Genomic DNA, 25,151 nt, shown 5'->3' on the forward strand with positions numbered 1-25,151 from the left:
AACAAAAACCATCCAGTGTGCAGCAGTTCTGTGGGCAAACATGCCTGATTAATAAAAGACGTCAGAGAAGAATGGCCAGACTGGTTTATGCCGACAGGAAGACAACCATAACTCAAGTAATCAACATAATACATACAACAGTCAAACCTTGAAGTGATTGGGCTACAGCAGCAGAAGCCCATGAACATACACTCAGTGGACACTTTATTCAGTACAGGAGGTAGCCAATAAAGTGGCCACTGAGTGTACCAACGTCCACATGCTTCTTCTATAACACCTCGCGTGAATGCATTGACTTACCAACGCAAGGGCAGTAAATGAATGAAAAATAAAACATCTTCTAAGCCACATACCATCCTGATGTGGACTCAATTAATGTTCAGTCCAAACTAGGTCAAAGCCCTGGAGGAAATAGCAAATAGAAAGCCACCACATTGGGTAGCACAGCAGCTCCGCTGGTAGATTGCTGCCTCGTGGCGTTAGAGAGCCACATTCAATCCTGACCTTGGATGTTGGCTGTTTGGAGTTTGCACGTCTTCCCTGTGACTGTATGGGTTTCCTCCAGTTCCTTCACTTTCTTCCCACAACTAAAAGACTTGGTTTTTGGAAGGTTGATTGGACACTAAATTGTCCCTGGTGTGTAGATTTGTGGTAGAATCTGCTGAGAAAGTAGGGATAGCAAACATGATTACAGTATATTGGTTGTTGATGGTTGGCATGGACACAATGGGCCAAAGGGCCTGTTTCTGTCCTGTATCTGGCTATGTCTTTCTGATTTCAATGAAGCAGCTTACTCCCATTTCCTGAGGGCAATTTGAAACAGGCATTCAGTGCTGACCTAAGAATAAGTACGTAATTTAAATTTGTTAAAAGGGATAGGATCATGCAACAATGGTCTCATCTGGTTAAAAAAAAAGGAAGAAAATTCAAGTCAGGCAATGAGAGGGCAGAGTCCAGTTTTCATGAATCCTTAGCCACAATCCCTTCTAATTTCATCCAGTGATACCGAAGAGAGTTCAGCCTTAGATTTCCAAGTCACCATTCACAGGAACTGTTTCAGGATAAACAGATCACAAGCTGCCTCATGAGTTATTCTCCGGGTACCAAGATGAAAATGTGGACAAACAAAAAAGAAACTTCTCCAATATTCACTGGGACAAGCTGATAACTTAAGTCTTTGTTGGTCTGAACTTACAAGTGGATCAAGCATTTAGAGAAAACAAGTTCAACCAGTTACCAAAAATTTCAGTCAACCACTGGCCCAATCAGGATTATGCTCGCCAAGTCAAGAAAAAATTCACATCTCCACCCAATCATCTGGCTAGTTGTACATTTTTAATCCAGTTCTTCTAAATTTGTCAAATATCAATTTAAACTTTCTCTCTCCCAAAATATTACACAATAGATTTAAGTAGTACCGAGATAAATTGGTAACTAGAAAAGTTCTGGAATATATATAATAAATATAATGAGTCTCATTTTATGTACAAGTTAGGTAAGAGATTCTAGAATTAACAAAGACTCGTACCATCAAACTTAGGAGCTCTACCTCTGATCTTATTATGATCTCATCAATTGTCTACTTGATATTCTCATACTCACCTGACCCCCTCTTTCCCTGTTATCTCCACTATATGTTCTCCAATGATTCTTTTCCCTGCCCTGGGAAGTTTGACCATTTCCTTGGTATCCCAGTCATTTCTTCAGCTGCTTTCACACCCTTGCCAAAGCTATCTTGTACATCCCCTAGTCCTCTTTCACTACACATCCCCCCACTCCACCCCACTACCTACTTTTTATGTCCAACACACTCTATGTAATGTACTTTTTCCATCATGTTGAGAATTTTTGTGGTATTTTTCTTGTTATGGAGCCAAATGTAGGGAAGTTGGGAATTATAAATTAAAAATGTAAATACAGAGAATTAAGATTAAATGCATAATCAAAAAGAAAGGCACCTGAATCCACATTACTATTCATTTATTCTTTATTAAATGTAAAAAAGAAGCAAATCCCAAAATTGATTATTTTTTAGCAAGAATATAGAATGGATAAAACATTGTTTTAGAACAAAATTGATTCCAATGTTATTAATTCCTAAGTAAAATATTGGGGAGCCCTATAACAAAGAGATACAGTAAGAATTTATATTACAAAAATCTACCCAAATTTACCAAAGATTTCAAATTATATGCTTGCAGGAATGCATATTGCAACAATATTTAAAAATAATTCTTTACAATACAAAAACATATATCTGCATCTCAATTTATCACCACCAAATTATTACTAAGTAGACTGACAAAAATTCTAAAAGGCTTCAAATCACAGCAATTTATAAAATATAGGTTGTTGGATGTAGACATAGACCTCTGCACTTAAAAAGCACATTAAAACAATAAATTACCAAAGAAACAAAGAACACGCATAAAAGACATGATGGACTCAGTTCATTATAATGCACTTAACCCTTGTGCTTTAACTTATAGATTATATTTGCACCTAAAAATGTTCCACACATGTCAGCGCCCAGAGAAATGTGGAACAGAGATGCTCAATCAAACCTCCAGAGTGTAAGAAAGTCTTGACAATCTCTCCCATCATGAAAGTACCATTGATGAGTGAGTTGGCTGACCTGTTCTAAAATAAAGAACTTCAGAAAAACTTGGAATCATTTTACCACCTCTATTTTTAAAAGTAATTAATCAACCTTGAAGAGGTATTTTATGGAAAACCAGAATAAAAACAGTAGTTTCAATTTTTTAAAGTAAAGATTAAAGGTTATAAGGACTGTCTTTAAGTTGACACTCCTTTTTAGTACATGATGATTAGGTCAATTGAAGCACTGAAAAGGGGTTAGAATCAAGTGGTGATTATGCACTTTTCCTTGCAATAAGAAAGAAGAATGATCAGCATTATGTTTTGTAACTGAAAACATTAAAACTAATTGAAAGCAAAACAAGGAAGTTGGGAGAAAAATCGTGTACTTCATTTTTTACTTTAGGTGAGGTGTGCACGTATCACATGGTAGCATGCGATTCACGTAGTTTTACATATAAATGTAATTAATTATATAAATGAACAAGAATGCATAATCAAACAATATATCTACAATTCTACTGAAATAGTAAATACCCAACAATCTCAGCTCTGGTGCTGAATTAAAATTTAGATTACAAAATGAACCAGGGACTGTTTGCTGATCCCTTCATTCTAACATTCGAGTAGTTTAATACACTATGAAGTCAGGAACTTGTGAAGTAACTTCATCCGGCTGCTAACAGTAATCAGATTTCAAAAACATAAAGACAGTTTTTTTTTCAGCAATAATACAAAATCATGTATTTGTCAGCACATTCAAGCTTCAAATCAAATGATCAAATGCATTAACATTGACTTAAAAATAGATAGATCACCCTTTCATCTGCAGAAGGATTAAGGTATTGAATGGACATTGATCAGGAAATGTAAAGTTTTTAATAAAAAGGGACTTATTCAAATGTATTAGATGAAGAATTTTAGAAACATAATATAAAAATATGGCAATTTCAGTTCTCAAAAATATTTCCCAAAGACGTATTGTGTTGAATTAGAGAAAATCAGATCAAGGAGCTGACAGATACGATGGGGAAGCTTTCATTTTATGTACGAGTTCAACAGTGCGCATTGAGAAATATGATTATCTACAGAGAATTATCTTTCTAGCCTTATTCAAATGTAAGAAGAGGTCTTGGATGTCAATCAATAGAGGAAATAAAATGTTCAATAGGTACATCTGTAGACAAACACATCGAAAGAGAAAACTTCCAAATTTCTAACCTTTCCCTGAGCAAAAGGAATGCTATAATACAGAAAATATCACAGTAAGGTTAGATGGACAAATATACTAGTCATTTAACAATGCAGTTTACACATTGATAAATATTCTTATTGCTACATAATGAAAGCCCAAAAAACTCCAATGCTGGAAATACTTAAACCAAGCAGCATCCTCCTATTCTAGTTTAATTAACCTAAAGTTGTTTTCATTTAGAATTAAAACACATAAAAAAAACACAAAACTAAAGTTGCTTCATATTCCTGATGATCGATGACAATAATCCCAACCACAAGGCTGCTTAACCCACTGAACATTTTCACCATTTCCCATGGCTAAGCATCCCTTACAATGGAAGGCCATTGTAACATTGTATCACAAGACAGACTTTTAAATAAGCAAATTGTTGTATCATTAAATAATTAATTAGCAACATCTGCCATCTCATTTCCCAGATCTAGTAACATTATGTTTTTTAACCAGTATTAATTCTTTGATTTTTAAGAAAGCTATTCCTAAAATGTACTTTGGTGGAATTTTACCACCAAACTGGAAATGTACTTAATTAAATGATACAATGAAAGTCAAAAGCAAAACACACAAGGAAAAACACTCAATTTCACTTAAAATATACAATCCAGTTTATAGATTATATGCTTTGGTAAAAAAAAAATTCTTTAAAAGATTAAAATGAAATGTATTTTCAAAACACCTGGAATTAAAATGTTTGATTTCTAATTAAGTTGTTTAATTGCAATGTTACACTGCCATTTTATTTGCTCATAAAAATGAAGACAATTTCTTGACTTTAAAAAGCTAGGAATGTAGTAAATCAGTTTACATATTACAGATTACATTCAATTCTAAGCAAAAAGTGCTACATGTGCTTCTGAATAAAAAAGATTCACAACATACAATGTATTTTTAAAATCTAAACTTTTTTTTATAAAATTGCATCCAAGTTATAAAATGCTTCTTATTTTGAAAAATCTGCATTAAATATATTCATAGACCAAAGACAATAAAATCTGAATTACCTGAACTCTAAATTTAAATTTGGAATTCTCTATAAAAATGGATCAGCCATGATGAAAAGGCAGAGCAGACTTGATGGGCCAAATGGCCTAATTCTGGTCCAATATTTATGGTTTTATGGTCTAAACAATTCAGATTACTTAATCTGAATAATTATCTCTTGTGTTTAAAATCTGAATAAATTTAGACTTCTCTATAATTGCACTAAGAAAGCATGAGATAATGATTGATTAAAACTTTAAATGAACTATCACTTTCAGTTGTGGTACAGAAGTAAAAGGAAACATAATAAATCATATTGCAAGAACAGAACTGGAAACAAAAAGCTGTCTTGTGTAATTTTTAACATTTCAGATAGTTTGAAAAGTCTTGGATCCTTTGGCTGGGTGTTAAACCATAATCATCTTCTCACACAAATTTGCTCTGCATCCACAAAACTATTCTTCTCCTTATAATGTGCCAGCAAGTGCTTCCAGAGATAACTACAGTTCAGTAAATGCTCATTTCCTAAAGGACAGCAGAAAAAGGTTCAGTTAAATGCTCATTGAAATCACCAAGTGGTGCAATAATGAATCATAAATACAAAATAATCTGCAGATGCTGGAGTCAAAGCAACACTCACAACACGCTGGACGAACCACCCGGCACTTATCCCTGTAAGTGTAAGTGCTACACCTGTCCCTACACCTCCTCTCTTGCCACCATTCAGGGCCCCAAATAGTCCTTCCAAGTGAGGCAACACTTCACTTGTGAGTCTGTTGGGGTCATCTATTGCATCCGGTGCTCCCTGTGCAGCGTCCTCTACATCGGTGAAACCCAACGCAGATTGGGGGACCGCTTCGTCAAGCACCTCTGCTCCGTCCGCCACAACAGACAGGATCTCCCAGTAGCCACCCACTTCAACTCTGCTTCCCACTCCCATTCAGGTATGTCCATAAATAGCCTCCTCTACTGCCATGATAAGGCTAAACTCAGGTTGGAGGAGCAACACCTCACATACCGTCTAGGTAGTCTCCAGCCCCTTGGTATGAACATAGAATTCTCCAACTTCCAGTAACTCCCTCTCCCTCCCTTCCTCTATCCCTATGTCACTCAGCCCCCTCCCCCAGCTGCCTACCACCTCCCTCATGGTTCCACCTCCTTCTACTGCCCATTGTGTTTTCCCCTATTCTTTCTTCACCTTTCCTGCCTATCACCTCCCTGCTTCCCCTCCCCCACCCCTTTATCTTTCCCCTTACTGGTTTTTCACCTGGAACCTACCAGCCTTCTCCTTCCCACCCTCCCCCCACCTTCTTTATAGGGCCTCTGCCCCTTCCCTCTACAGTCCTGACGAAGGGTTCCGGCCCGAAATATCGACCGATGTTTTCCACAGATGCTGCCCAACCTGCTGAGTTCCTCCAGCGTGTTGTGAGTGGTGCAATAATGAAAGTATTCATCCATATTTGTTTTAATGTGGGTTGATGCTACCAGACTCGAAAAGGACACTAAGGTGACAAGAGATTCTAGAATTGAAAGTTCGGCCTAGAATTGAACTAAATACCAAGATATAAACAAACTTGATCATGGAACAATGGCTGATAAGTCAATGGTGAATACAAAGACCTTGTAGCCTGTTTAATTGGGGCCACTGCAGCTTAGCACCGGATGGCAAGCACGCATTCTAAGAAATCAGAGGTGATAATAAAGTAGAGGGCAGTTTAACATGCAAGTTGACTCCCATGTCTGCAGTCATTGTCGTCAAGGGCATTCATGTACATGGAGGAGGAGAAAAGTACGGCTGACATATGTCTGCAGGTATCTGAAGGTAACAAGCGAGCAAAGATGCCATTGTTGTTTATATGGGGAAGTGCCACAGTAGAACTGTAGGAGAGTTAACTTAGCCTATTTAAGGACACACATATTTTTGAATTCAAGACTATTTTCAAGTCAAGGTAAAAAATTGCTGCATTCATGTATTTGTAATTTCTCAGTCTGTGCACAAAAACTTAAATTGAATCTTAGTAATCATTGGTATCACATGTATTTCAATGTCCATTCCCCAACATCATCATGGAATTCCTAAATATATTATAACTTTCTAATCAGTTCTTCTGTAGTTTTTCTCAATCATCCCCACTGACCAGCATTGTGAGAGCACCTGAAAAAAGGGAATAAAGATTTAATACTAAGAGAAGAATGTAGTGAAGAACGGGACGCCCCAGTGCTTTGGAGGTATTTGAAAGAAGGGAAGAGGGCATCAATTCAAAAGCAACCTCCATAAAGTTGCTAGCTTAGTATATATTGCTGTTGCCTATGTCCCAAATAAGGGGACAGGTAAAGGTGAAATTTGTGAAACTATACTACTATGGAGGGTTGAAGTCGTAAATGGAAAGTCATAGATAGTTCTTTGCGGAAATGGGACCCACTCTCAGGGCCTCACGACTGGCCACTTTTTGATACCCCAAGGACCCGGCCTGGAAGACGAACGTGCCTTCAGGGTTTTGAGTTTGTGTGGCTCTGGAGATGAGCTGATTCAAGGTTGGTGCTGACTGAAACGTCGTGGGAGAACAGGGAACATCAGGAGCAGTGGGTTAGCTGCCAGGAGTTGTGTGTCCGGACAGCTGCGCCTTTCTGGTGCCGGCTCTCTGGGCACAGAGCTGGGGAAAGCAACGCAACAGACTTCCAGCACAGTAAATCAGTGAGCTGTTTGTTATGTCTCCCCTCTCGCTGTGAAACAGGACACCTCGTTTTCCCTTATTAGGGAGAGAAAGAACCTGTGGTATGTCAAATTACCGAGTGAACGAGTAGTTTTTGGGGTACTGATGCTTTGCTGTATGCTTGAGTGTTAACAATACAGAAGATGCAGGATCAGTTCATTCCAAAGAGGAAGAAAGATTCTAAGGGGATTAAGAGGTGACCGTGGATGACAAGGGAAGTCAAGGACAGTATAAAAATAAAAGAGAGGAAGTATAACATAGCAAGGATGAGCGGGAAGCCAGAGGATTGGGAGAGTTTTAAGGAGCAAGAGAAGATAACTAAAAAGGCAATATGGGGGGGGGGGGAGATGAAGTATGAAGGTAAGCTAGCCAAGAATATAAAGGAGGATAGTAAAAGCTTCTTTAGGTATGTGAAGAGGAAAAAATTAGTTAAGACCAAAGTTGGGCCCTTCAAGACAGAAACGGGCGAAATTATTATGGGGAACAGGGAAATGGCAGACGAGCTGAACAGGTACTTTGGATCTGTCTTCACTAGGGAAGACACAAACAATCTCCCAGATGTAATAGTGGCCAGAGGACCTGGGGTAATGGTGGAACTGAAGGAAATTCGCATTAGGCAGAAAATGGTGTTGGGTAAACTGATGGGACTGAAGGCTGATAAATCCCCAAGGCCTGATGGTCTGCATCCCAGGGTACTTAAGGAGGTGGCTCTAGAAATCGTGGACGCATTGGTAATCATTTTCCAATGTTCTATAGATTCAGGATCAGTTCCTGCGAATTGGAGGGTAGCTAATGTTATCCCACTTTTTAAGAAAGGAGGGAGAGAGAAAACAGGCAATTATAGACCAGTTAGTCTGACATCAGTGGTGGGGAAGATGCTGGAGTCAATTATAAAAGATGAAATAGCAGCATATTTGGATAGCAGTAGCAGGATAGGTCCGAGTCAGCATGGATTTACGAAGGGGAAATCATGCTTGACTAATCTTCTGGAATTTTTTGAGGATGTAACTATGAAAATGGACATAGAAAAGCCAGTGGATGTAGTGTACCTGGACTTTCAGAAAGCCTTTGATAAGGTCCCACATAGGAGGTTAGTGGGCAAAATTAGAGCACATGGTACTGGGGGTAGGGTACTGACATGGATAGAAAATTGGTTGGCAGACAAGAAACAAAGAATAGGGATTAACAGGTCCTTTTCAGAATGGCAGGCAGTGACGAGTGTGTTACCGCAAGGCTCGGTGCTGGGACCGCAGCTATTTACAATATACATTAATGATTTAGATGAAGGGATTAAAAGTACCATTTGCAAATTTGCAGATGACACAAAGCTGGGTGACAGTGTGAAATGTGAGGAGGATGTTATGAGAATGCAGGGTGACTTGGACAGGTTGGGTGAGTGGGCAGATGCACGGCAGATGCAGTTTAATGTGGATAAATGTGAGGTTATCCACTTTGGTGCAAGAACAGGAAGGCAGATTACTATCCGAAAGGTGTCAAGTTAGGAAAAGGGGAAGTAAAACGAGATCTGGGTGTCCTTGTTCATCAGTCACTGAAAGTAAGCATACAGGTACAGCAAGCAGTGAAGAAAGCTAATGGCATGTTGGCCTTCATAACAAGGGGAGTTAAGTATAGGAGCAAAGAGGTCTTTCTGCAGTTGTACAAGGCCCTGGTAAGACCCCACCTGGAGTACTGTGTGCAGTTTTGGTCTCCAAATTTGAGGAAGGACATTTTTGCTATGGAGGGAGTGCAGTGTAGGTTCACTGGGTTAATTCCAGGGATGGTGGGAATGTCATATGTTGAAAGATTGGAGCGACTGGGCTAGTATACACTGGAATCTAGAAGGATGAGAGAGGATCTGATTGAAACATATAAGACTATTAAGGGATTGGACACGCTAGAGGCAAGAAACATGTTCCCAATGTTGGAGGAGTCCAGAACCAGAGGCTACAGTTTAAGAATAAGGGGTAGACCATTTAGAATGGAGTTGAGGAAAAACTTTTTCACACAGAGGGTTGTAGATCTGTGGAATGCTCTGCCTCAGAAGGCAGTGGAGGCCAATTCTCTGGATTCTTTCAAGAAAGAGCTAGATAGAGCTCTTAAAGATAGCAGAGTCAAGGGATATTGGAAGAAGGCAAGAACAGGGTACTGATTGTGGATGATCAGCCATGATCACAGTGAATGACGGTGCTGGCTTGAAGGGCCGAATGGCCTACTCCTGCACCTATTGTCTATTACCTATTGAGTACTCAGTGGAGGGTGCCATTGTTTTTTTGCTGGTGGGGGTGGGGGTCATTGCTTTGCTGCTGCTTGTGTGTGGGAGAGCGAGTAGGGGGACTTTGGGGTTCTAACAATTTAACAGTCATTCATTCTTTGGGGCACTTCTCTGTTTTCGTGGATGTCTGCAAAGAAAAAGAATTTCAGAATGTATACCGGGTACGTTTCTCTGACATTCAATGTATCTATTGAAACCTATCGATAAATATTAGAAATACTGAGTCGATAAGTAACCTGAAATGTCAATTCTACCTCTTTTTTCACTGAAGCTGTTTGGTCAGCTGAGTATTTCCAGGAAATCAGCAAAGTTCTGCCTACGTGAAATATTGCACAGGTACATCGGTGATTTCCAATAGATTCTTCATGGTTATCATCTTGATTAATCTGTCCTGGGGCCCTTGATATCTTATCTGAAACATCAGCAAACAAGCTGCACAGGCAGTGCAGCTTGCTGGTTGCTCACTGGTTCAAGCACCTATGAGGACTGAAAGTCAGCCCCATGAAATCAGGATGCTTTTCTTCTCGAAGGGGATGGAGGGTGGTGTCAGTGTTGAAAAGCAGCTACTGGAGATGGAAAGCACATTTTCAATAAGCTAGCAGCTGGTCTGAGCACCTGTATCAAACTTAATTTTCTTCTCTCCTTCTAAAACATCCTTGTTCTTCTATCTGAAGGTCACACAAATCAGTACAGATCTATTCAGACTTCAGATACTAAATCTTAATGACTAATTCTATAAATACTGCCCATCCTGGGCCTTGATGGCCTAAAGGGAAGGGAAAATGGATGTAGCTATTTTTCTTTGTTTTAATTTTTCTTGTCACTCTCTCACTCTAGCAACAGCCACACTGCAGCATAACAAGCTACATAACATCTTTACTTTAAATGACATTTCAATGTTGCAATTCTAAATTAATGTCTTCAGTTCAGCTTCATAAGTCATTCAATACTACAAGCTAAAATTTTGCTCTTGACCACACAGCAGAGAACACATACTACCAAAAGGTTTCCACTAAATTGCATTAACCATGCAGAACCTAGTTGTTCCTTTAGATGGCACTAATCACCTTCTGAATGCACCTGAGAGGATTCTGTGACCAGATTCTAGAGAGAATTTTAACCAGTTTTGCTATAAATATGTTGACTATTTTATCACTATAGTTTTATCACAACAGTGGGGATCAATTCACTATTTTTCCTTTATAATTATACTGCACGTCTTTGTTGTGCATTGCAAAGAAAGTGTAGAATCCAGCTCTTTTGCCCAGCAAAGCTCCAAAGTCAGATGGTAACTTTCTGTGAGGAAAACAGGCAAAGGCCGGGTCCTCAAGAAGAGAGCTAACCAAACTCAGGATGTCTGTCTGTCTAGGTACCATATCCGATGCGGACTTTGGTGACCATGGTTTTCCATATCGATCTATCCTTCGTTTTTTGGATGACTTCCATTTCCTCGATGCGTAGCCACCTGGCTATGCTTTTGATGTACATAAGCCGAGGTCTTCCTCTAGGTTTACTCCCCTCAATCTTTCCAGAGAGTCTGACTCAGGATAGTGTGATCTTATTGATGAAATTCACTTATTCTACTGTGATATGAAATTAGAACAAAGCAACTACTTTGTTAGAAATTAGATCTACATTCTACATGCACCAAGCAATTAGAATGGTCAAGTTAAGTAATTTTGGTTTTTGCATATCAGATTATATTTTTTAACTGCTCAGTCAATCCATCATTAATAAAGTAGTCCAATAGTTTTGTCCATAATTTACAGACCCATAGCTATTTATCAACAGGCAAAGCTCCTGGGCAAAGCACAGTTTTAAATCATCAATCTCCGACATTTACCTATGACAGAGCTAACAATTGCAATCACAAACAAGAGAAAATCTGCAGATGCTGGAAATCCAAGCAACACACACAAAATGCCGGAGGAACTCAGCAGGCCAGGCAGCATCTAGGAAAAGAGTACAGTCTACCTTTTGGGCTGAAAACCTCCATGAGTTCTGCCGAAGGGCTTCGGCCCGAAATGTCAATTGTACCCTTTTCCTAGATGTTGCCTGGCCTGCTGAGTTCCTCCAGCATTTTGTTTGTGTTGCTAACAATTGTAATGTTTATTTCCTACTTGCAAGATGCAGGATAAGAAAGAGTTCACAATACGCTTCTCCAGAGAAACAAATTGAGATTTTGCTCACCAAGGATACAAAGGCCTTCCTTTGCTCTTGTAAGTGCAACATTCACTTGATTTGGATCGGTGATAAAACCCAGATGTTGCTTCAGCCAGGATTTTGAAGGCTGTGGGTCAATATCTTTCTTTGAAAGAGATCGAACAACAGAGAAGATGACATAACGCCATTCGCTTCCTATGAATATAAAAAGAACAGCCATAAGTTTTAGTATTTTGCAGTGTCATTTGAGGTTTATTGCTCAAACAGTTGTAAACATGTCAGCTGGATTGGGTTCATTTTCACTTTTCTAAGTCAAAAATTCAATACTGCCATTACAAATAGGTGAAGCATTTTAAGCTGCGAAAATTTCTCTTTTATTTTTAAGCACCACCAACTCAGTAGTGATAGAATTGATATAGAGTTCATATTTCTATCATTCCTCCCAGCTATAGGACAGTAAATATGTCTGCTTTCTAAATCTCAATAGTTCATGGCCTTGAAACTGGAATAAACACGTACATTGTTGGACAAAAAGGACACATTATTACACAGCTAGTAGGAATCCATACATCCCTGTTGCAAGAGGATGATGCATAAACTTTGGTGTTTGGTGAGATCAGAGTGAATGTTGAATATTACTCCCAGTGAGAAGTTACAGTACTGGCTTTGTGCAGGGTTCCTACTCATCTAATCACGCCTTTCCCTTCTATTCTATCACAGCCTACACACTGCATCAAAAACCTCAACAGTATTCATCAGCTCCACATCACCTTCTGATTCCTATAACCTTTTAAAATGCAATACAAATACTTCCAGGAACATGATGTCAGTTTTTGTGAACAAACAATGCCATTCAACTTCACCTTCAGATCCAGCATCTCAGAATTTGCACTTAAGAGAGCAAAGGGTAACTACATAGTGAATCACGGGGCATGTATGCAGGAGACAGGGCAAAAAGTAGGACACCAAAACTTTCACTTCAGAATGCTCACAAGACCGGTTGTTGAAAGCCTGACGTTGACTCTAAAAACCTGGACTTTAAAAGCAGTTGAATACACAACAGAAACTAGTAAGAAAACCAGCCAACTTGCTCTCAATTTGGCACGTGTGCAATGGCTGAGAAGATGGAGTCCAACTCCAAACACGAGCTAGGGCTTTGAGTGCTGCATTGGAACAATTCAGAAGCATGATGTGAATGGTCTGTTCCTAATCTTAACAGTGAAACTTACAACCCTTGAACCAATGGGACTGTCTCACAGTGTCAGTGAAGATGTAACTACTGTCATGGAAGTTTAGATAGTGAACATATGTGATGTAGGGATCAATGTTAGCAATGGTTTCCTAAGTGTCTCATCATCCCTCCATTTGTTTTCAGGCAGAAGTAAATGCAAGAGAATTGAAGTGAATGTATTTACGGTGGTGCAATGTTCTGGGCTTCAATACAACTTTCCCCACCCACTCTCTGTCAGTCTTAGATAACTAGCTGGGCTAGATTGCTGTAATGCTGTAGTCTGCAGCTGAATGTTTCAGGCACACAACTCTTCCTCTTCCACCACTGCTATCTGAAGTGATTGCAGTGGAGGGGCAATAATCTTCTACCTCCCAAGCTGAATCCATGACTGATATATTACACAGGAGCACACAATGCAGGAACGAAGAGTTGTATAAGATTGATTCCTGATTCCAGAGCTAAGTATGCCATTTTCTGGAAACTCAGAAAGGAAACAGTGGAACAGTTCTAGGCTGGAGAGTCCAGCTGCAGACAGTATGATTTTGGAATGAACAGCTGGTCACCAGTCATCAGTCAGTTTATTCTGCCAAATGGCAAATTGAAGTCACTAATTGCACCTGCATTAATATGGCCTGACATCCTTTGGTGTGCTTCAACTACATATTTCACTTCCCCTGACTACAGACTCACCATTCACAAGGCAAAAGTCCCCTGTATACTGTATTTCATACTCATTCTGATAACTCAGCAGCCACTTCTCAGCATGGGCAGTGAATGATGCACCAGTACTCAATGGTTCCCATACAGCTTCATGAGTCATGTCAGAACATGTAAAACCAGAGTGGAAATCAGTCACCCTTCATTCAAAGGGACTATCCAAGAAGAAGGTATATAATTATAAAACTGCAGATCGTGAATCAAAACTGAGTGTGGTGCCAGAGTGACGTGAGAAGGAAACAGATCAGATTTGTTATCCTGACACAAGTCATGAAATTTGTTATTTTGTGGCAGCAGCACGGTGCAGGCAAAACAATTTACTGTAAGTTACATTAAAATAAATAAATATATATACATGGCACAAAAGAGAATTAGTGAGGAAGAAACTGTTCCTGAAATGTTCAGTGAGGTCTTCAAGCTCCTGTGCCTTTTCTCTGATAGTAATAAAGACAGGAGGGTGTGATCTGGTTGGTAAGGGTCCTTAATGATGGATGCCTCCTTTTTGAGCACTGACTTTGAAAGAAGACCTCACTGGTGAGGGGGCTTGTGCCCAAAATGGGGTTAGTTGAATATACAACCCTCTGAAGCCACTTGTGATCCTGGCCATTGGTGCCTCCATTCCAGTCAGAATGCCCTCTATGGAATATCTGTAGAAATCTGCTCAAAGGAGGATACAAAATCTCCTCAAAGTCCTAATGAAGTATAGCTGCTGGCCAGCTTTCATCATGATTGCACCTATGGACCCAGAATGAATCCTCTGAGACATTGACTCCCAGAATTTGAAACTGCTCTTCTTTTCCATTGCTGACTCCTCAATGAGGACAGTTGTGTATTTCCCAACTTCCCTATCCTGATGTCTGCAATCTTCTTACACATTTAAGGATGAATACCATAATCTTCAATGCTTTCAAGCCCTCTACTGACCACATTCTCAGGAACATTCAACTAAAAAGGCCTACACAATCACATCCAAGGGGTTCAAACATGCAATTCTCCCTGACATGCCTCCAATTAGCCCCTGCTGATTTTACTTGTGCAGCACCTAATGCACTCACCAGGACAGGATTAAGCCACCGCGTGTCATGGAAAATGTTTGACCCAGCTACTATGGCTAAACAGCTGTCATTGTGTACAAGTTGTGAAGCTTCTAGTTATGCTAAGGCTGGAAGGATAAGATGGAAAAAAAACTATGTATGACACTAATAGAGATCATTGATGGGGGGGATGACTGGTGGGGTCATGATGAACTTGTGTCTGACACAAGTTAGTAGAATACTACTTTTGAACATGCATTTTAGTGACCTTGCCCACTCATGTGAAGTCATTTAACTTCTAATTGTAATGCAGCAGAACCTCTGGGCCAAACCTGAATGATATTCAGGCTCTCTTTGAATTAAAGTCATTTCTTCTACCATAGCTCATTCTTACAAAGATCACCTGGATAATATCTGAAAAAGTTGGAGACCTTTCTCTCCCATCTAGTGCATCCTATTTGCTGCACTCTCATTTTAATGTCTTGCCCCTTATGCATCTTGCTAATCAATGTCATGGTTAACAGTGGCAGAATGCATAAGGAGATGGACAATACCATGATGGACACAGATTTATTGAATAACACAATTGAAATAATTTATAGAAAAAATGTTTTGTGAAGAAAGTAAACATTGTTATAAATTTATACAAAATGATTCAAAGTTGACATATATTGATACCTTGACTTTTGACGATGGTACAGACAGTGACATCTTTAATTCCTTTTGCTTTGAACAGTTTACTTATCTCAATCATCTGTGCATTATAAGGTGTCAGAACTGCAATGTCACTTGGTTTGATATTACTGAGTAATAACTGATGCACAATATTCACCTATTCACAGGTAGAAAAACAGACAGAGTAAGGACATATCACTGAAATACAGTAGACACTAACTGAAGCATTTATACATAATAAAAACAACTGCTGTATTTCAAATAGTATTGAAGTAGATACTAGATACTGATTAATATTTATAAACACTTCATCCTTTTTGTATATATCGTTTCATTATTGCTCATAATCAAATCCCTTCATTAGTTTTGTGCCATAGATATACAGTGCCTATAAAGAGTATTCACCCCTTGGAAGTTTTCATGTCTTATTGTTTTACAACATCGAATCACAGTGGATTTAATTTGGCTTTTTTTTTGACACTGATCAACTCTTTCATGTCAAAGTGAAAACAGATCTCTACAATGTGATCTAAATCAATTACAAATATAAATCACAAAAGAATTAATTGCATAAGTATTCACCCCCTTTGATATGACACACCAAATCATCACTGGTGCAGTCACACACACAAAATGCTGGAGGAACTCAGCAGGCCAGGCAACAACTATGGAAAAAAAGTATAAGCCAAGTTTCAGGCTAAGACCCTCCACACATCATCAAAAGCACACCATCTCTACTATGAAGTATATTGGTGGTCGCATCATGCTGTGGGGATGCTTCACTGCAGCAAACCCTGGAAGGCTTGCGAAGGTAGAGGGTAAAATGAAGGCAGCAAAGTATAGGGAAATCCTGGAGGAAGACCTGATGCAGTCTGCAAGAGAACTGTGACTTGGGAGAAGATTTGTTTTCCAGCAAGACAATGACCCCAAGCATAAAGCTAAAGCTATACAGGAATGGCTTATGCATTCAATTATTTTGTGTTTTATATTTGTAATTAATTTAGATCACTTTTTAGAGATCTGTTTCCACTTTGACTTGAAAGAGTCTTGTTTTGTTGATCAGTGTCCAAAAAAAAGCCAAATTAAATCCATTGTGATTCAATGTTGTAAAACAATGGAACAAGAAAACTTCCAAGGGAGGTAAATACTTTTTATAGGCACTGTTTCTCCTAAGGTTGTCACAGCACCAATAGTCTGTTTTTGATGCAGCCATTCACTGGTCAGTCTATGGACAGAGTTTACAGATGAATAGATTTCAGTTTTTTCACATCTTTTCCCACAAACGTGCACACACTGAGAAGGTATTTTAATCAGATGCTACCCCTGAGCATGCATATTATGAAACAGAACATAGAACTTTACAGCACAGGACAGACCCTTTGGCCCACAATGTTTTCCTAACCTTTTAACTTATCCTTCCCTCCTACATAGCTCTCCATCTTTCTATCATCCATGTCCCTATCTAAGAGCTTCTTAAATGTCCCCAATGTATCTGTCTCTACCACCACCCCTAAAAGCACGTTCCACATACCCACCACACTCTGTGTAGAAAAGCTTATCTCTGACATTCCCCCCCCCCCCCATACTTTCTCAAATCACCTTAAAATTATGCCCCCTCATATTAGCTATTTCCACTTTGGGAAAAACATAGAAACATAGAAAATAGGTGCAGGAGTAGGCCATTCCGCCCTTCGAGCCTGCACCGCCATTCAGTACGATCATGGCTGATCATCCAACTCAGAACCCTGTACCAGCCTTCCGTCTGTACCCCCTGATCCCTTTAGCCACAAGGGCCATATCTAAATCCCTCTTAAATATAGCCAATGAACTGGCCTCAACTGTTTTCTGTGGCAGAGAATTCCACAGATTCACCACTGTCTGTGTGAAGAAGTTTTTCCTCATCTCGGGCTTCCCCTTTATCCTCAAACTGTGACCCCTCATCACTGGCTATTCACTGTGCCTCTTATCATTTTGTACACAGAATATGGTTGCAAATGAAAGCAAAGAACAGCAAAGCTACTCGAGCTTATTTCTGTCACTGAGGCACGGAAAGATACAGCACTTCACTGTCTTCCCCTTGCTTGTATGGCATTAAACTACTTTGTTAGATGATTTTGACAGACACTAGCAAATATCTTTTGCATACATAAAATGTGTAATACAATTATTTCTTCAATTCCCAAGCCTTGTTTTTAGCTTCAAATTTCATTAGACAATTAAGTTGCTGAGGACTACAAAACTCAAAACCAAAAGGTCTTTGTTAGAGTAAACATAGCAGTCACAATATGATAGATGAGTTCACATCACGGACCACCGCATACAGTCTATTAACTGCCACGGAGATATGATGGCAGAGTGACCCCAGCTCTATATTCTGGGTTATACAATATTCCTAAGAGACAGGCTAACAGGGAAAGGAGACAGGGTAGTGTTGAAAGTCAAGAAGAGCATCAATTGCGTTAAATCAGGATACAGAGGCAATAGATGGCAAGAGCAATTGTTATGGTATGAGGGTGGACTAGAGAAAAATAGCTAAGAGATAGGCTAACATATTAACAGTGGCAGCTATACAAACAGCTGGTCCATGGTGCTCATCATGAATTTATCCTAATTAAGAAGAGATGTTCCATGAGGTTCCAGAGACACGATTTGTTGTCAACAAACGAGGTCAAGAATAATGTTAAATTGATGAATAGAGCTTAATGGCAAGGGCTGATGGTAGGCCAGAGAACTGGAAATTTTTAGGATCCACAGCAAGAGACTAAAATGCACCTAACAGCAGGGAAATTTGATTTAAGAAAAGTGCATGGAATGTCAAAATAAGCAGTAAAGTAAGAGTTTCCATACATATGTGAATTGGAAGAATGTGGCTAAGTTTAAGTGTGAGATCTCTGGAAAACTACTGGTGATTTAATAAAAGGAATCACTAAATCATGGTTGCATCATTTTTCACAATGGAGGATACCGTAACTATCCTAAACGAAACAACTGGGCTCATTTCAAGTAACGGTAGAATTAGTAAAAGTCCCAATCACAGGGGATAAAATATTAGAGAAACTAAAGGCAGATCACTGGGATGCAGTGGCCCACACTCAAAGGTTTTAAAGGTAAACACAAAATATTCTGCAGATGCTGGGGTCAAAGCAACACGCATAACACGCTGGACAGTCGGGCAGCATCCGTGGAAATGAACAGTCAATGTTTCAGGTCGAGACCCTGCATCGGCCTGAAACATTGACTGTTCCTTTCCATAGATGCTGCCCAACCTGCTGAGTTCCTCCAGCGTGTTGTGTGTGAAGGTTTTAAAGGACTTATTAAGCTTATGGAACGCAATGACAGATCATGATTTTGACTGAGCCCATTCAGGAATATTCTGTTGTGAACAGAGCCAAGGTGTCACTGGAAGGTGCAGAGTGGTAGGTTTGAGTTTCATTGAGGGGTTTGGTGGTTAGGGACACAGTTGTAGATCCAAAGAAGATCTCCCATAGGTTGGTGTGGTATAAGCAAGGAGTAAGTTGAATCCTTACAAGCAACTTGTATCTAAAAATATTTATGTGATGGATTTCTTCTTCATACACCAGATCAGGTTATTCCTTTTTTTTTATTATACAGAAGGCGGCTTCAATTGTCAGTAACCTGTGTAGGAGGTTTCTGACGATTGAATGTTAAGTGAATGTTCTGCTGTATGGAGATTTTCTAAACCATTCTTTTCTCCTGCCTAATGTTTCACTAATTTTATACCTAAAGTTAACCCACAAAGTGCTTTTTTCAGAAGTTATTCACTGTTTTAACTTGCAAGATCTAGTTAATTAATTTACTGTAAGCTCCTTAACCTAGAATTAATGAATAAATTGATCTATCCCTCAATATTTGATGTCTCTACTATGGAAAAATGTCACCCAGCATTTCATACAGGTGAATTGGGAGAAAGAAAGCCAAAGGCGGAGTGGGAACAAAAGCTTGAACAAAGAAGCATGTTCTAAGGACCATCTTATTGGAGGAAGGTAGAATATGGTATAGTCACCAGAAGCAGAGAAACAATATGGTGTATAAGATATCAGAATAGGAGAACACACACAGTTGTGTCTCCCATCTATGAAAGGAAATAAGCAGTCAATGTCTTGGCCTAAAACAACTGCTGTTGATCTCCTGCCACAGAAGCTGCCTGACCTGCTGAGCTCTAGCATCTCTTATGTATTGCTCAAGATTTCCAGCATCAGTAGAGCCTCTTGTGACCAGAGTTCGGGGGCTCATTCTTTTGTGCTGAAGGTTGCAGGCAAATTAGAACTAGACGAGTACAGACATAAAATCTGAAAGCTTGAAAATTTGATGAGAAAATGAAATATCATGAGGGATTGAAGAGATGCCACCAGTCAGGAGCTCTTTGAAAGACTTGTTTTTGGAGATAAATTATTATGTGACATAAATGGTAAAACAAGTTAGTCAACAACAAAGTGATTATTTTTGAAATTTACAAAATCCAAAAACAAAAACAAAAGAACACAAGAAAATAGGAGTGGGTGTAGACCCCACTACCCTCTGGGGTAAAGAATTCCAGAGAATCACAACCCTCAGAGAGAAGAAATTTCTACACACTTCAGTTTTAAATGGCTGGCCCTTTATTTTGTAACTTTGTTCCCTTGCTTATGACTTTGTCATGAGTGAAAACATCTAAATATCAAGTTTGTTAAGACCTTTCAGTATGTTATAGTGTTGCTCAGCATTTTTCCCAACTCCAAGTAATACAAATCCAAACTGTCTAATCTCTATCGATACGACAAATCTTTCATTCTATGAATTAGCCCAGTGAATCTCCTTTGGATTGCCTCCAATACTGTCTTATCTTTGTTGGGCAAATAACCAAAACAATGCACAGTATTTTCGATGTGAGCTCATCAATACCCTGTACAGCTGGAACAACATCTCAGACACGAGGAAATCTGCAGACGCTGTAAATTCAAGCAACACACACACACAAAAAAAAATGCTGGTGAATACAGCAGGCCAGGCAGCATCTATAGGAAGAGGTACAGTCGACGTTTCAGGCCGAGACCCTTTGTCAGGACTAACAGAAAGAAGAGATAGTAAGAGATTTGAAAGTAGTAGTAGGGGGAGGGGAAGATCCGAAATGATAGGAGAAGACAGGAGGGGAGGGGTGGGGAACAATATCTCCCTATTTTTGAACTCCAACACTTTTGCAAGACAAGGCAACATGGCGTTTGCCTTCTTAGTTACTTGTTGGTCTTGCCTGCTAACTTTTTGTGATTCATGTACTAGAACACCTAGATTCCTTTGATCTTCATATTTGGAGTCTCTCTGCTACCTCAACCATGGCTAATGAAGATATAACATTCTCTACCAACACCCCAGCATTTTCCCCTCTTTATTTCGACAACATTCCCAAGGACACTTGGTGAGCCCTGAAGATCAGTCCCCCGCCATGGACACCAAAGCCTCCTCCTTCATAATGGCAATATGTATCAGTACGTCACTTCACTTCCCTGAGCTCACTAGCTTCTAAGTTGTCTCTAGGCTTTTATGCTTATCAGCCATGGGAAACATAGACTTTGCCAAGCTCCAGAAAAAGGATATACATTTCACTAAGATCAACCTTCATTTCATTCTTACAGATACCGAACAATTTCTATGTAAAAATGTTTAAGGTATTTCTTAGCTTATAATTACCCATTACAAACAACAAATATATTTTAACTGTATCAAAATAGATTTTTTACATAGAAATTTAAATATAAAATATATTCAATTAGCAGACAAATCTAAAAGTTTTGTGATATTTTGCATGCAGCCTCCATATGTCCAGTTACTGGATATTTTCAGTTTGATGACCTTCGCTGTATAATTAGGATTCATTACTCACAGTTTTTTCAGCCTCTGGCTTGTTTGCTCTGGAATTCTCATTTCCCTCTTCTGTCGAAACCATCAAACTAATTTCACTCCCCACGATATGCCCAAAGATTATCGGGCAATGGTACTTGCCAGGGTGATAGAAGACACTTTCTGGGCGAGATGCAATCTTTTTATCAGTTTTTAATCTCCCTTTATAAAACTTATCAGAAGGAAACTGGCAAATTTCTTGATGCTGAAATATTAAACATTAAATCATATTTATAATCTTGAATTCAACAGAATATAATAATTATGTAAGTTCGCACTCCCTAAAATAAACATAGAATCTTAATGATATTCAGCCCACTTAGTCTTTGACTTAAGTTGTAAAACGTACTAACAGTTTATTATAAATTTTCTACTGTCGTGAATTATTTGGATGAAAGTGTGATATGTGAGGAGGTGAGAGAAACTCGAGGGTGACATACATAAATTAACTGAACAGCATGGACAATATGTACAGAATATAACGTGGAAACATGAGGTAATCCAAATTAATGCAAAAAAAAATGGCAAAGCAGAGTATATTGTAAATGACGATAAACTAAAAGGTGTTGCTGTTCCAAAGTCCTGTACAATAAAATAGCGTTGAGGTAAAAGATCACCTTTTTTCACCCGTATGAATGGCAGACCCGGTCAAGGGACTGCAAGGTCAACTCCTGCTTCTATTTCTTATGTTCCTACACCGTTCTCACCCTAAAGTTTTAATAACAATTTTCAGCTAGAAGAAATTTACCTCAGAGAGGAATACTCAAGACACTTGCCAAGATGCCCATGATTGAATGACAGAGCAGACTTGATGGCCCAAATGGCCTACTTCTGCTCCTATATCTTATGGTCTTATACCCCCGTACCACCAGAAATAACTACTGGAAAGGTCATAAAGAAAATGCCTGTCAGCAGGTGGAGCTGTAACAAGTATTTTTCTAAATCAGCAATGACATCTCAGATTCACAAACAACAGCCTGTAATCTATCTCATTTGAGAGCACTGTTCCATAATCTTTCAGACAACTGGTGCTCATAATGATTTTGACATTGTCATTTAATCTTCCTGGTTTATTTTATTTGATTATGATATCGGTTCTCAGCTCAAAATTTCGAGAGTTCTTTTCTCCCCATAGATGGTGCTCAACACACGGAGTTCCCCCAGCAAATTGTTTATTGCTCCAAATTCCAGCATCTGCAATCTCTTGTCTCTATTTTCCTATTTTTTTTTACACCTTCCACCTCCATTTTAGCCCAATCTTGCACCACATATCACCTTCTCACTTAGATGCTCTAATCTTTCAGTTTAGAACAAAGGAAGAACACTAAAAAACAGGAACAGGAGTAGGCCACTCAGCCCCTCAAGCTTACCCTGCCATTCAAAATGGCTGACTGTTGCTCATTATCCTTTCCTTCCTCTTGTCCTAATTTTCTACTTGCTTAAAATTTATAATTTCATTGAGGTGGTCGAATTCCAGGGAAAGGTCATTTACCTGAAATGTTAATTGTGTTTCTCTACAGATATTCCCTCACCTACTGATTATTTCAGGCATTGGGCATCCACATTCCCTTGGCTCAGTTTGTGATTTTAATATGCCTGTTCCTCGACAGAGATAGCTAAACAACAAACTATAACCACAATATTCGCAAGTGGTTGATTTGCACCTCTGTGGGAGACTTGTCTGCCACTCTATTGTGGGCGCCATAGCGAGAGGAATCTAAGCGCTGACTCACTTCTCAGCTGTAAATGTGAGTATAGCCCAACGACCATAAATGCTGCACAAATGTCCCAAAATAACCTACCCATGTCCCATTATAGCCCATATACTTCTATCCTAATTGGCCTTGTGTTATTTTACACATATTTTTGCCCAGTTCTGCACCATTTTTTGGGAGATCAGAAAGTATGTTATTTGAATTAGGGTTAACCCAGAAAAGAAGAATAATTTACACATTTCTATGCCTCCAGCTACCCAGTGGGAAATTCTCTGCTTAATTTTCTGGCAGGAATTTGACTAGCACGAGAAATATTGTCCCAAGATAGAACTCCCCCGGGAGATGCCAAATTAAAATGCCCAAAGTTTGCCCCCAGTATGATTTCAATCTCGCTGGTCTGAACCTTTCAAAATTCCTGTTTCTCCTCAAACCATGCAAGTTAAAGAGCCAAATTCTGGAAGTCACTGTACCACAGAGATTCAGGAAGACAAGGCATGAAGAAGGCCGATACAACTCGGGAAGTGTCCTATTACACTTGGACAGATATCCCTACCACATGTGTAAAAGCTGATAATAAGGTGAATGGAACAAGCAATCTCACAGGCAGTTTTTTTTTGCAAAAGGAAGTTGTTAGTTTTTTTAAATCATCTATTCAATATTAAAAACAAAAGTTTGAAAGACTGCCAATGTATCAGTAATTTATCCACATACAATTACTTATATTGAAATCAAGTTATGAACAACTTGTCTACAAACAGCACTTGAGCAATTAGATTAGATTATGAGGACACGCAGTCCTCTTTTATTGTCATTTAGTAATGCATGCATTAAGAAATGGTACAATGTTCCTCGAGTTAATGCCTACCATCCGATATTGGACATCAAGGAGCAATCCCTGTTGAACGTAGCGCGCATAGCGCTCGAACAGTGATGTCTCCATGCCAAGGCGTCGACAGAACTCATTGGATATAATAGGACGTAGTTGCATATGGTCTCCCAGAAGAACAATCTAAAGGAAAATGTATCATTTTATAAACAACTCAATTAAAGCAATCAAACTCAAATAAACTTTGCTTTCCTCCATATAAGTTATGGGCACGGGCCTCATAAGTGCAAAATTCATTTTACTTGATTCTAAATACTGAAACCAGTCCTAAGCAATATTAACATAAAGGCCGGACCTTCTGCATGATCCTTCAAATAAATGCTACACTGGACATCTTTCAACAATGAAGTTCCATAATGAAGCTGACATTACTTCCTACTGAAAAAGAACTGCTCTCTGCGAGAGAGGCACATGCATCCTTGAGATGCCTATATAAATAGATATTTAAAAACAGAAATATTCCCATCTCCATCTAGCTTATTAAAATATAACTACTGTAATTTGAACGAATATTTATTGAATAAACAAATTTACACTGTTTGCTGTCTTAATGTAAAATGTATCAAATTTGCTACCATGGCTTAACCTGAACTTGTACATTTAATACTGAATAACTAACCAGGTTACTTCAATGGGTGAAAATTTTTAAGTGATATACATTAGAGGCAAAACAGTAGTCAGGGGTAGCAGAGATACTTATAAAACAAATAGGATTAATAATGTAAATAAGAATACTGAAATGTTGCATTTATTGAACAATTAATTTATGCTAACAGTCTTGGTGAGAAATAGAATAGTTTAATTGCTCCCTTTAAAATCTGGTAGACGCATTATGTTTCTGAATCTTCTGTTTCAGCTAAGTGATAACCTCATGACACCTGTACCATAGTGCTGAAATGCAGGCTTCCCAAAATTTCCCAACACTTGTGTCTGTCCAAACTGAGCTGGATGAGTTCAACCTATCTGTCTCCATCAGGCCATTGCTTTCAAAGGAAAGAAACAGCAGTGGAAAGTG

General features: G+C 38.9%; 1 protein-coding gene across 2 annotated transcripts in view; it reads right to left on the minus strand.

Moving 5' to 3' along the window:
• Positions 1–2,020: 2,020 nt before the first annotated feature.
• Positions 2,021–25,151, minus strand: part of helz2a (helicase with zinc finger 2a) — a 131,305-nt gene continuing 108,174 nt past the window's right edge. For both annotated transcript variants that reach the window (XM_072240296.1, XM_072240303.1), the window contains exons 17-21: positions 24,116–24,259; positions 21,519–21,740; positions 15,644–15,797; positions 12,011–12,178; positions 2,021–5,359 (exon numbers count right to left, since the gene is read on the minus strand). In XM_072240296.1, coding sequence (XP_072096397.1) covers positions 5,253–5,359; positions 12,011–12,178; positions 15,644–15,797; positions 21,519–21,740; positions 24,116–24,259 — 795 coding nt within the window. In that variant the 3' untranslated portion in view covers positions 2,021–5,252. The remainder of the gene's footprint in view (positions 5,360–12,010; positions 12,179–15,643; positions 15,798–21,518; positions 21,741–24,115; positions 24,260–25,151) is intronic.

This window comes from Mobula birostris, chromosome 2 (genome assembly GCF_030028105.1).
Source record: "Mobula birostris isolate sMobBir1 chromosome 2, sMobBir1.hap1, whole genome shotgun sequence".
NCBI classification, from domain to species: domain Eukaryota; kingdom Metazoa; phylum Chordata; class Chondrichthyes; order Myliobatiformes; family Myliobatidae; genus Mobula; species Mobula birostris.